General features: G+C 39.0%; 1 protein-coding gene across 1 annotated transcript in view; it reads left to right on the top strand.

Annotated features, from left to right (window-relative positions):
* LOC102770951 (protein dispatched homolog 1) overlaps positions 1 to 12,921 on the top strand; it is a gene marked incomplete at its 3' end in the record, with an annotated part of 93,669 nt that overhangs the window by 8,773 nt on the left and 71,975 nt on the right. The window contains exons 3-4 of the mRNA XM_015562340.1: positions 2,548 to 2,612; positions 4,078 to 4,152. Of these exons, the coding sequence (XP_015417826.1) occupies positions 4,095 to 4,152 (58 nt within the window). The remainder of the gene's footprint in view (positions 1 to 2,547; positions 2,613 to 4,077; positions 4,153 to 12,921) is intronic.

Genomic DNA, 12,921 nt, shown 5'->3' with positions numbered 1-12,921 from the left:
AATTTTTGTGTGAAAGAAGTTTTCCTGCAACATAGCTTCTTTAGCCCGTTATGGGAACATCTATTGAAAAATGTTCCCCCACGCTTACAGGGGCAGTGCCAGGAGTCAGCATCTCCCACAACGAATAGAAAAATCACGGCATTTAAAGCACTTCAGTCTTGAAAGCCTTTTCTATTAAAGAAAAAGACCAAAGAAAGTATCACTTCACATTCATCATCTTTTTTCCACGATTAAATGATTGAAAGCGAAGTTTTATGGCTTCATATCTTTTAAGTATACACATATAAAGCTAAAGTCCCCAAATTGTTACTTAAAAAATACTTAGGGAGTGGTAGTGTTGTTATATCAGATTCCCTGATGCCCATTTTGTTTTATTGCTCCAGCATCAGCCTATGTGACTGATTTTTCACACACACACACACACACACACACACGGTATTAACTAGTGAAGGCAGGTATACTTGCCAAATTTCTAAAAATGTCTCTGTACTTTTAGCCGAAGTTCTGTGTTTGTTCCTGTTTGAGTTTTCACTGAAGGGCCCCCAGTTGTGTTTTATGATAATTCAGTATTTTCTTTGAGGAGTACAGACATCCCAGGAACATAACCCACAGGAGATGTAGTAGTCCTTCATGTATATTCATATGTGACATGTTTATACATAGTTGAATGAGCATCATGGAGGGATAACTAGGCCGTTAGCATTAATTATCTAATGGAGTGGGATTGAGAAGGATTATTAACTCTATATTATTCAACTTGTTAGAGGAAGCATCTATCACTTTTGTTAGTAAAGGGATTTAATAAATAGAAATTGAAATCAATCCGTAGCTTTGTGTATTTAGGATTCTTTTTTAAGAAACTTAAAACAGTGAAGTCAGGTATAGATTTTTTTCGTAGAAGAAAAATACAGATTATCTGGCTACTGATTAGCTCAACTCTAGTATTTCTAATACCTTCATATTCTTCAGTAGAAACATCTATACAAAAAATTACATCTCAAAGATAATTTTTAGATATGCTTTCCTTAAGATCCAACTTTTCTAATGCTCATATTCTTGAGTCACGTAATGTTAAACATTTTTCATCTTAGTTTATTTCAGAAATCTTTTGTATTTAGCAATAAATTGATTAAACTAGTATATTCACCAATGAAAGATGAATATTGTTTCCATGTGAAACCAAGGCTAATAAATTCTCAAAGTCCCCTTTATTTAATTAAGACTCAACCTTCTTTTGCCAAGAAATGAATTGCTTGGTGTAATTACAGTCTTCTTTTTAAAAGGGAACAAAATTAATTCTCTGCATTTTGTGAATTTTCATAAGTTTTCTAAGGCTCTGAGCCTTCAGTAATTCCAAATAAGTGTAAGTGCCCTTGTAATTTTCCAACATTAGAGGAGCCTCAGGCCCTAAGAGGTGGTTTGTTTGTTTTAAATCACAGGTACTAATAAAAGAAAAAATATTTTTGAATGTAAATATTTACTGGGAGTTTCTTAATCATAGGCTCCACATAGCACTAACAAAGCAGCTCTTCACATAAAATACAAAAATTAGTCAGTTGAAAACGTCAGAAAAATGTCAGTAACAATTTGAGTGTATTTGGGATTGAGAAAACAAAATACTAATCCTTTTCTTAGTTAAGGTTTGTGTGTTATATATAATCAGTTGCTCTTGTAGCAAGCTTTTATTTTTTTCATTAAAGTAGCACCAAATTAATATCTTTTAAAGACCATGAGATTATAATCAAGATCTGATTCAAGCACTACATTTTTTTAAAATTAATCCTCACCTGAGGATATTTTTCCATTGCTTTTAGATAGAGTGGAAGGGAGGAGGGTAGAGGGGGTGGGGAAGAGAGAGAGAGGAACATCAATGTGAAAGAGACACATCTATTGGTTGCCTCCCTCCAAGCACTACATTTTCACAGGGGAATTCTTTCTCTCTGAGGAGCTAGCAAAGCTTGTAAAAACCATGACCATTTGGTCTAATAGATCATGATAGTTTTAAGGATTAGTTGATTCAGGCTATAAGAGAACAAGATACATTATACATGATGAAACAACTATAAAGAAAAATAGAGGGACCCTATCTTCTCCTTGATCTTTTCTATATTCTGAGAGATGTAACTTACAACTGAATATGCATAGTAGCTTTTCAAATGAAACTATTAAGGTTAAGCCTGCATGAAGAATTCTGATACTATTACTATAGCTCTAAATGAAAATGAGATGATTATCAGGTCAAAGGAAATCAGTAGTTTCCTAGTTTTTGGAGGGGGTAAAGTGAAAATAGACAGTGAGAGAGCATTGGGGGCTGATATGGGATGGGACTGGTGGATCCTTTAGCTTGGGCCTTCCATTCATGGAGGGCCTTAAATTTAAACTTTCAGTATTATCCCCAATTAAGGTTTATTTACAGTTGTATGTTTTTTTGTTTTATTTTTGCCTCAGTGTTAACTATAAAATGTACTATGAATTATTCCAACTATAAAATGTACCATGAATTATTCTAACTATTTCGGCTTTTTTCTTTCCTTTTCTACATGCTAGGAGCCTAGAAAGAATGGAAATGGCGGGAGCATCTCTTGACCTCTCCGAGGAGCAGAATATTTTAGGTAGGAAATAGCATCAGAAAACACTAACTAGATGCCTGCTATAAGGAATTCAAATGAAAAGTTTTGGATGTTGCTGTTGTATTTTAAGATATGTAGGTGCTTCTAAAGTTTGCCCGGAAGGGAAAAATATGTGAAAACATCCAGGCAAATTCTGAAAAGGAAGTTCCTAAGGGAAACTTGATGCAGCAGATAGCAAAATGGGGTAACATACCTACCTCTTAGGGTTGTCATGACAACAAAAAGGTATTGTTCAGTTAAAATCCTTGGAAGAGCCCTGGCCGGCTTGACTCAGTGGATAGAGCATCGGCCTGCGGGCTGAGGGGCCCTGGGTTCGACTCCAGCCAAGGGCACATGCCTGGGTTGCGGGCTCAATCCCTAGTGGGGGGTGTGCAGGAGGCAGTCAATCAATGATTCTCTCTCATCATTGATGTTTCTCTCCCTCTCTCTCCTTCTCTGAAATCAATAAAGAAATATTAAAAAAAAAAAAAGAAATCAGGAAGAGCATCTGACAGAGAACCGTTTTTTCTCTTTTTGAGCATGCAGTATTTTTCCTTTATTCAGAATGGACAGATTTTTCTAGCAGTCCCCGCACACATGTAGTAATAGTGTAAGACACGCATGGGAGTGCAAGCCCCCAGTTCAGGGCAGCGGTGACCTCCTCGGAGTGGGGGAGGGAATAGGATCCAGAATGTTCCTCTTGGCTTGTGGCATCAAGGGGCCCCCGCTTGCCTTGTAATACTTGATTTTTTTTAAAAGGCAAAATTTAAAGATTTTTCTAAGCTGGAAAGGAAGTCCATGGATACTCATTACTCAAACCCAACAGGACAGGGTTCTTTCTGACATCTCTCCTTTTCTTATTTGTAACTTTTCCCCCCAGCATGAGAGAAAAGAACCTGGCTCAAATTATCTCTCATATGTTTACTTAACTCGTTCAAACCTAGTAGACAGATAAAGCAGTGGTTCTAACTGGGGGCAGTTTTGTTTCCCAGGGGACGTTTCTGTCATTGGCTGGAGATGTTTTTGGTTGTCCTCAATGTCCTACAGTGCACAGGACAGCCTCCAGAAGAAAGAGGGACATAGTCTAAAATGCCAGGAGTGCCAAGGGTGAGAAAGAAACCTTGACACAAAGCCGTCTCACTAGCCGGTCCCCCCGTGACAAATAAATGTACTCACTCCAATATAATACTTGTGTACAGGTCTTTCTTTAGTCTTACAGTATTTACTCAAAACAGTGTTGTCCATGTTTATTAGGGTCAGTTCTTTCCCCCTCCAACATACTTAGGTGATTGATGATACAGTCAGGATCATCTGTTACTGTGTTTCTTTCAGTTTGGGGGCTTATTTATTTGTTATTGTGAGAGTGTGTGGAACACGATTCTGAGAGAGCAGGACAAAAAGGGACACAGAGAAGTGGGGGAAATTGTTAAAAGTTCTCCACGTGATTCTGATGTTCACCTGTTTTCAGAACCACTCGTCTAGCTCATGGGCTTTGAAGTGAGACCTGAATGTAACTCGTTTCCTGCCAGGTATGTGATGTTGGGTAAGTTACTTGCCCTCCTTCAGCCTCCAACTCCTACTCCTAAGGATTGTTGTGAGGATGTAGAATATATATGCGGTGTTCATCCCAGTGCCAACCCGAAGGGGGGCCCCAGATGATCGCTGTTTCAATTCTTTCACGTACCCTTTTAGCAAATATTGTGTTGCTACTCGGTACTGAGGCACTGCACTATGTCCTAACATGGTTCATGCCTTTGAGTAGTTCACATTTTAGGGGCCTTATAGCGGTTTTGCAGAAAATGCAGTGACTGTTTCTTACATTGACGTGCAATATAAGAGGTTCAGATAGTCATGATTTTCTGGAAGCTTTTCCCTAGAAAGCCTCACTAATGCAGACTGTGCACGTATCATGTGAACTATCAAGGTAAAAAAATACAGGTAAATAGATAGTTATGTGTCTCTGCCTCTCTCAAATGTAAGTCATTTCAGGCTTTTAAAAATGGATATCAAACCATGTGAAGTTGAATTCTCAGTAGTGAGTGCCTGCCAATAAGGGTTGAGTGTTCTCAGGTATGAGACATTTAAATGGTGTTATTATATCTGTGTAGAATGTCTACACATCATCTGGGGATCTCGTTAAAAAGCAGACTCAGTCAGTAGTGTGGGGCGGGGCCTGGGAACCCACATTTCTAACCAGCTCCCAGCAGCTGCAGCTGGTTGAGGTCGCGCTTTGACTAGTAAGGGTTTATTGCACTGACTTTGAAAGCACGCTTTCTGGCTTTGAATCCCAGTTCTTCAACGTATTAGATGTGAGTCTGCTGTGAGGGACTGTTTTCACTCTCTGTGTATATGGTACCTCAAGGTATTAGCTGCCGATGTCACCCCTTTAAACATTTGAACATTTAACAAAAAATGTTTTCATTGATTTTAGAGAGGAAGGGAGAGGGAGACCGAGATAGAAACATTGATGAGAGAGAAACATCAACATTGATCGGCTGCCTCCCGCACGCCCCCTGCCAGGGATGGAGCCTGCGACCCAGGCATGTTCCCCTGACCAGGCATGGAACCGGCAGCCTCCCAGCACATGGGTTGTTGCTCACCCACTGAGCCACACTGGCTGGGCACATTTGAACATTTTAAATTAACACTCAGCATAGAAGACAAACCTCTAACAACTGATGGGTAGAACCGAAACAGTGTCCTGAGAAGGCAGCTAAAGAGTCTCCTTTCACTTGGAACCACGTGTTATCTGTGAGGGTTCTTTCTCCCACTAAACCAGCGATGGTGAACCTTTTGAGCTCGGCGTGTCAGCATTTTGAAAAACCCTAACTTAACTCTGGTGCCATGTCACATATAGAAATTTTTTGAAATTTGCACCCATAGTAAAACCAAGACTTATATTCTTGATATTTATTTTATATATTTAAATGCCATTTAACAAAGAAAAAGCAACCAAAAAAATGAGTTCGCGTGTCGCCTGTGACACGCGAGTCATAGGTTCGCCATCACTGCACTAAACCAAGTACCTGAAGAAACCGAAGTTAGAACCAGACTTGCAAATCACTTCACCACAAGGGGTTAAATGAAGATTGAAAAGCACACATACGTATAACAACACTGTTCTCACTGTTAACATATTAATCAAATAATTTTAATGAAATAATTTTTGAACTATTAATAAATGGAACTTTAATATATTATTTACTTCATCAGTCCTTTTAAGATTTCTAATATGTGTGTGTTTGAATTTGCCTAATTTCTTGGTATAGAAATACATTTCTATGATTTACATTCCAAATTGGGGGTACGGGTTACTTTGCTCATGAGGGGTGGGAGAAAAAGGTGGTGATTCTACTGCCGTTGGCACAGAGAAGAGGACTTTGTTCTGAAAAAAATAATTGAGGGCGACGTTAATAGCTGTGGGAGGAAGGGCTTGTGGAGAAAGACCGCTCAGTGTTCCATCTCCAGCTCAGATCACATTGCTGATACGCACATTCCTTTTCCGTCCCTCCTCTCTGTTTTTCCGATGCTGAGGGCAGAGAGCTAAGCGTGGGGAGCCTGGATAGGGAGTGCTGGGGGGGACACGAGACAGGAAGCCGAGCCATATTCAGAGGTTTATTAGATACCACCCCTGACGACAGGAGCAGCTACCACACCTGATGGCCTGCTGTTAGATCCAGGTATGCGTGCATTCAAAAATGTTTATTGAGCACCTACTGTGCGCTTAAAAATTACATTGGAAAAGACCACAGAGCCTCCAAACGTGTTTTCAGACAAAGCCGGCTCCAGTGGCTGTCTGAAGACGTTTAGATGGCTCTGGTGGCTGATACCTGCATTTCTTCCTTAAGGAGGATTAACTTAGTGCAGGAGACAACCAGCCCCACTGTGGCTGGCTGGGGGCCAGCTCTTTGAAGTTCCTTCCTCACACAGACTAACCCTGTCAATCCCAAAGGCAGAGGAAGCTGGCCTGCACTTTGATGTCAGGACGGCTCTGAGAGACCATCTTAGGTTGCGCTGCCTTTGAAGCAGGGACTCAAGGCAATCTTTGCTTACACGGGGCCAATCATTTGACCTAGCAAGCCTAGAAAGAAAAACCCTTTGCCAAAAGGGACTTGGAAATAGCTACGAGTGATTGGAAACATCACGTCTCTACGGAGAGCTTCCAGAGAGATCAGTTGGCGTTAATCTGGTTTACCTAAAGGCGGAGGATTAGTTGTTCAAAATGGTTCCTTATGGGTATTTGCAGGTCGATGGAGTGCGTCTCTGAATTCTTGGGGCAGCGGCTGCTTAACTGCAGACACTTCTGGGAGGAGCTGGTTTATTGCTAAATGCACAACAATCCATAAACAAAGGGTGCGGTTGAAAGGTTTTAAAGCCAGCTGTGAAGGGTTTGGAGTGGGGAAGACAGCCACAGAAGCCGAAGGATCGGTCTCAGCGATATTACCTTATCAGGTTTCTCCTGATGCCAGGTCAATCAATGGGAACCGGGAGCCGAAAGCTGGAGCGGGTTACCCACGTGCACCTTGGAGTGTTGCTTGTTAAGACAGGCACATTGTTGGAATATTTGTTTGAATACCTGAACTGCCAGCCCTTCTCTTCCTGGCTCTTGTCATCCTAGGGGCTGCCTGCCCCCAGCATCTGGACATTTCCCAGGCAGCTGCCATTCAAAGAAACTTGTCCAGGTGTCTTCTGCTCCCACTGCTCTTCAATTCATAGCCAAAACACTTGTTAGTTTCAAGCATGATAGTTGCCTGAACTAGGTAATCATTTATAAATGCCATATTGTCTTTTTGAAATTTAATCTTGTTTTATTCATCTATCTATCTATCTATCTATCTATCTATTTATTCAGTTTATTTAAACAAAAAGTTCTCTCACTGTACACCCCCCGCCCCCACCTCTGGCAACCACAAACCTGTCCTCTGTATCTTATTTACGCATGGATTATTTAGATTTTTAAGTTCACATACAACAGAGATCATATGGTATTTGTATTTGTCTAACTTATTTCACTTAGCGTGAGGCCTTCAAGTTCCATCCATGTTGTCACAAATGGAAAGATTTTATTCTTTTTTATGGCTGAATAATATTCCATTGTATGAGTGTGTGTATACATACTTACCACAGTGTTTTTATCCACTCATCCATTGATGGACATTTAGATTGTTTCCATATTTACTATAAATAATGCTGCAGTGAACATGGGATACATATATCTCTTTTAGTTAGTATTTTCATTTTCTTTCGGTCAGTACCCAGAAGTGCAATTGCTGGACCGTATGCTAGTTCAGTTATTATTTTAGGAACCTCCATCAGATTTTCCATAGTGGCTGCACTGATTTACATTCCCACCAACTGTGCACAAGGGTTCCCTTTTCTCCAAATCTTTGCTAGTACTTGTTATTTCTAGTCTTTTTGATGATAGCCATTTAACAGGTGTGAGGTGATATCTCATTGTGGTTTTGATTTGCATTTCCCTGATAGTGATGTTGAACGTCTTTTCATGTACCTGTTTGGAAAATTCAGATGATCTGCCCATTTTTAATCAGATTGTTTATTTTTTTTGCTCTTGAGTTGTATGAGTTCTTCATATACTTTGGATATTAGCTCCTTATCAGATATATGATTTGTAAATAGTAGGTTGCCTCTTCATTTTGCTGATAGTTTTCTTTGCTTTAGTATCTATAAATATCGCATTAGTCTTGTTTTTTATATTTTTATGTTCAAAATAATGATATCTTTAAGAATAGAAAGAGAGCTTTGTCCTAATTTGGCAGGTTGGAGTGGGGTTAGAGGTCAGACTAACAGAGGCCTGGCACTGCTGACCCGCCAGCATTTGGTCGTTTCAGTCCTGATCTGAGTCAATAATCATGGGTTCCGATTGGAACGCTCTGGGCCCTTGGCTACAGATCCCTGAAGGACTTCACCCTTTTGCAAAGTGGATCTGCCTGAATGTTAGGAGCAAGTTGGCGTTTCATACCAGTTGCTTCATTTAAGACCGTTTCTGGGAGATGTTTTAGCTCTGTAGAGTTACCCCAAATAGTCCCAACATGGCCCTATTTAAGGTCCCGCATTCACCTCCAAGTGATGGGTGGGCAATGGGGAGAAAGGCCCTCTAGTAATTTTTGATTTTAGATAGACTAGCCACCCATATTCCCATGTGAAATACAGGCTGGCTACTCCATGGACATGAATGAGATGGAGTAAAACCCTATGTGCATATCATATATACAAATATGTATTGAACAAACTAAAAAGTAAGGCTTTCAAGCTATTGCATGGGTAGGACAAATAAATCTTAAGAAGTAAAGCATTTTAAAAAGTTTTCAGAGGTATTTTTATTATATGAAAAGAGTTAAAAAGTTCTACTTTTGGTAAATTTGTTTTCTAGAGCAAGAGAAGGCGGCGGGTGGGGCAGTGTAAAAGTGATAAAATTAGAATGTCCAACACAATGAGGGAGTCTTTTAAACTTTGAGTTTTTCGGTGTTTTTATCAGAAGATACTCTGATAACAGAATAAATTCAGCTGCACATTGAAGGTAACAGACAAACCAGAAAGTGTTGGAATAACCCTTATTTTCTCATAGATGGGGAGAGGGTAACTAAATCTTCCCAAACATCCACCGTGTTAACTTCTACCAGAACTATGAAAACTTTAACGTCTTTTTTCTTGTCATTTTTGTAACAACCTTATCTTGAGTAACTGATAATGTTCAGTTTTCTATTGTTTTTCCTACTTGAAAGTCTTTTAAGAGATTTCTTAGTATATTTAGTCGTTTACTTGTTTTTAACTTGAAACATTGAAAATACTTTTTTTCTGAGATTCTAATTTAAAAAATATATTTTATATTTGAGTAGCATGGATTTTGTATTTATGATTGCGATATATTTTGGGAAAGTGTGTTGGGATCCTTTCTGAAGTCAAGTATTTGAGGTTAAGAATAAGGAAAGAAAGTACCCTTAAAATCTAAGTAAGCGAGTATTAAATAAATTGATGTTTAATCCCTTGAAAGCCAGGGTTTGGTTGGATATCCAGTTACCTCGTACGTCTTGTCTGTTGAACTGATTGATGATAGGGAATCTGTTTTCCCCAAATAAGAGCTTTTCAGCAGTTCCTAAAGGAACTCTTTCAAGAGATTTTCTGATTAGGGGAGACAATGCCAACAGTAGCACTTGGGATACTGTCTCGTTTGTGACACTGTTGCTTCCAAATGTAAGCTGTTCATTGGTTTATCATTTTCCCCATGTGACTCTTTTTTTCATAGTCATATCCACATATTATAACTCTGTCAAATTCATATGTTTTGGGGCAAAGGCTACAAGAAACAGAAAAAGGAAAACAGTATGTTAAAAACATGGGTTAATGGATGAAAATGATTTTTAAGAGTTTCTTAACAATGTACTATCACTTCCGCAATATAGGACATTCCAAGGAAGACCATTTTCATTTTAGACAATCTTGAAAGAAACCTTTTTTTAAGCCTATTCCATTGTGTTGTTTCAGAGTAGAAACCTTAACGAAGGAAGTAATGAAAAGTTCTGTATCTTCCTTGACATCATTTTCAGATCAGTCAGAGCTGAGAGCTGTGTCTTTGGAGTTCTTTTGTTGGCAGAAAACTCAATGCAAGTGGCAGAGGGGATCTGGTAGCGAGATACACAGACCCAAGAGAAGTGTTTCCATGTGGGATTTGCTCCCTTTTTTCAGATTCCAAGCTGTTGCCTGTTAGTGTGAATTCCCTGGCCCTGTCTACTGCTAATACTGATTCAGCCTTGCAAAAAAAGTATTAATAAGTTTATTCACGTAGTATACTTGGTATGAGTCCAACAAGTGGTGCTGCAAGAAATAACAAGTTTTGACAGCAAAATAAATTCTTAAATTGGGGATTTGGACATGGATTCTGTGTTATGCTATTAACCTTACTAGGAGATCCAAACATTACATTATTCGAATACGGCCTAATACTCTTCACTCATGCTTTCCAGTGCTTGACGTTTGCCACAGGCTACACTTATTTGTACATTTAATAGAAGAAATGCAAAGTGAAGGTGTGAATGTGGCTGTGGATTACTCCCACATGAAATCTGAAACTGATCTGTGTAATCAGAATTAACCAAGCAATATTGACTTTAATAGTGAAACCAAAATCAGGGTAAGCAGACAAATAATTTTTTAAAATATATTTTTTATTGCCAGGCCAGTGTGGCTCAGTGGTTGAGCATCAACCTATGAACCAAGAGGTTACGTTTCAATTCCCAGTTAGGGCACATGCCCAGGTTGCAGGCTTGATCCCCACTGTGGGGCGTGCAGGAAGCAACTGATCAATGACTCTCTCATCATTGATGTTTCTCTCTCTCTTCTTCTCCCATCCTCTTTGAAATCAATAAAAATATATTAAAAGTAATAATAATAATAAAATATATTTATATACAGCAAATGCACAAATGATCTAAAAACAGACCTAATATTGTAAAACCTGAAACCAAAACTTTTAGAAGAAAACATAGAAGGGCTTTGTGACCTTAGTGTAGGCAGAGATTTCTGCCTTAGCCTGTTTAGCTGCTATGACAAAATACCTCCGATGGGGTCGCTTAGGAACAGCTGGTTTTATTTCTCACAGTTCTCGAGGTTGGAAGGCCAAGATCGGGGTGCCAACAGCGTTGGGTGAGGTGGTACACGCCTCATTGTATCCGCACGCGGCGGAAGTGGCTAGGGACCCCCTTGGGGCCGCTTTTATAAGGGCACTAATCCTACTCATAAGGCTCCACCCACAGGATTTCCCAGCTCCTAACGGCCCCACCTCCTAATGTTACCAGATTGGACATTAGGATCCAAAATGAATTTTGGGGGGACACCAACATTCAGACTGTAGCAATTTCTAGGACAACCCCCCCCCCACTATTCATAAGATAAAACAGTGTTTGATAAATTGGACTTCAAGATAATAAATGTTTCTTCTTCAAAAGATACCACTTAAAAATAAAAAAGCAAGGCACAAAACAGGACAAAATATTTGTAACACAATGTCTGACAAAGGGTTTATATCTAGAATGTTTAAAGAATTTGTACAGCACAATGATGAAGAGAAACCATTTTTTAAAATATGGGCAAAGACTTGAAAAGACACTTCAGTTACTTAAAGCCTCCAATGAGATGCCACTTAGAACCACCAGAATGGCTCACATGAAAGAGGCGGAGAATAACAAGAAGACCCAGTGGAACATGACTAATGAGAGTGTGAAATGGCACCACCACTTGCAAAGCAGGGTGCTTCGTAGGAAACATACACGTACCTTACGACCCAGCAACTCCATACCCACATATTTACCCCCAGAGAAGTAGAAACATATGCCCCTCTAGAAACAAAAGACTTATTCATGAATGTTTGTATCAGCTTTATGCACAATAGTCAAAAACGGAAAGCAACCTAAATGTCTATCCAGTGGGAATGGATAAACCGTGGTGTGAACATTCAATGCAATACGTACTCCCCGTCAATAAGAATGAATGGAGGATGACTCTCACAGACATCTGGTGACTAAAAGGGAGTTGGCACAAAAGAGTACATATTATATGGTTCTATTTACAAAGTTCTAGAAGAGACTTAAGTAATCTGTAAATACAGAAATTAAATCAGCGATTACCTGGATTGGAGTTCATTGGGGAGATTGGCTACCAAGGGTACAAGAAAACCTTCTGTGCTGATGGAAGAATTCTCTATCTTGATTGGGATTTATCCATTCATTTGCCAAAACTCATTGAACTATATGCTTAAAATCTGTACAATTTATTGCGTGTAAATTATACTTTAATAAAGTTTAAAAATAAGAACGTGATGACATTTTAAAAATATAATTAAAATATTGTTAGCATCTCTTTGTATATTTTTTTTAAAAGGCATTTGCCACATAAATTTATGGGGAGTTGTTCTATATTTCTAGGGTGCTTTATTAGGAGGCAGTTCAGTGAACCTGTCATGAATAATTTTATTTTGCACTTAATAGTCGGGTTAAATCCAGAAATAATGAGGTAGGCCCCACTCCCTCAGGGAAACAGTCCTTAACATCTACAGCTTTCACTTTTATTTGAGTGTTTTATAATTTAAAAATACGTACCAGTTTTATTATATTTACTTTTCTGTATTTTCAGAGGCTAAATTATGTGGTGTCTTAGTTAACCTACACATGCCTTAAAAACGTGAGTGTGTTCACTTTGGATTTACTTTTAAAAAATACCCCATATCTAATCTGAATCAGAAGAATCTATCTTCTTCCACGTACGGTCTTAAATCTTCCCAGTTAGTCGTGCATTTTTC

Source organism: Myotis davidii, unplaced genomic scaffold, assembly GCF_000327345.1.
Source record: "Myotis davidii unplaced genomic scaffold, ASM32734v1 scaffold174, whole genome shotgun sequence".
Classification (NCBI taxonomy): Eukaryota; Metazoa; Chordata; class Mammalia; order Chiroptera; family Vespertilionidae; genus Myotis; species Myotis davidii.
Note: the sequence above shows the minus strand (reverse complement) of the source record. Positions and strands in the feature narration are given on the sequence as shown.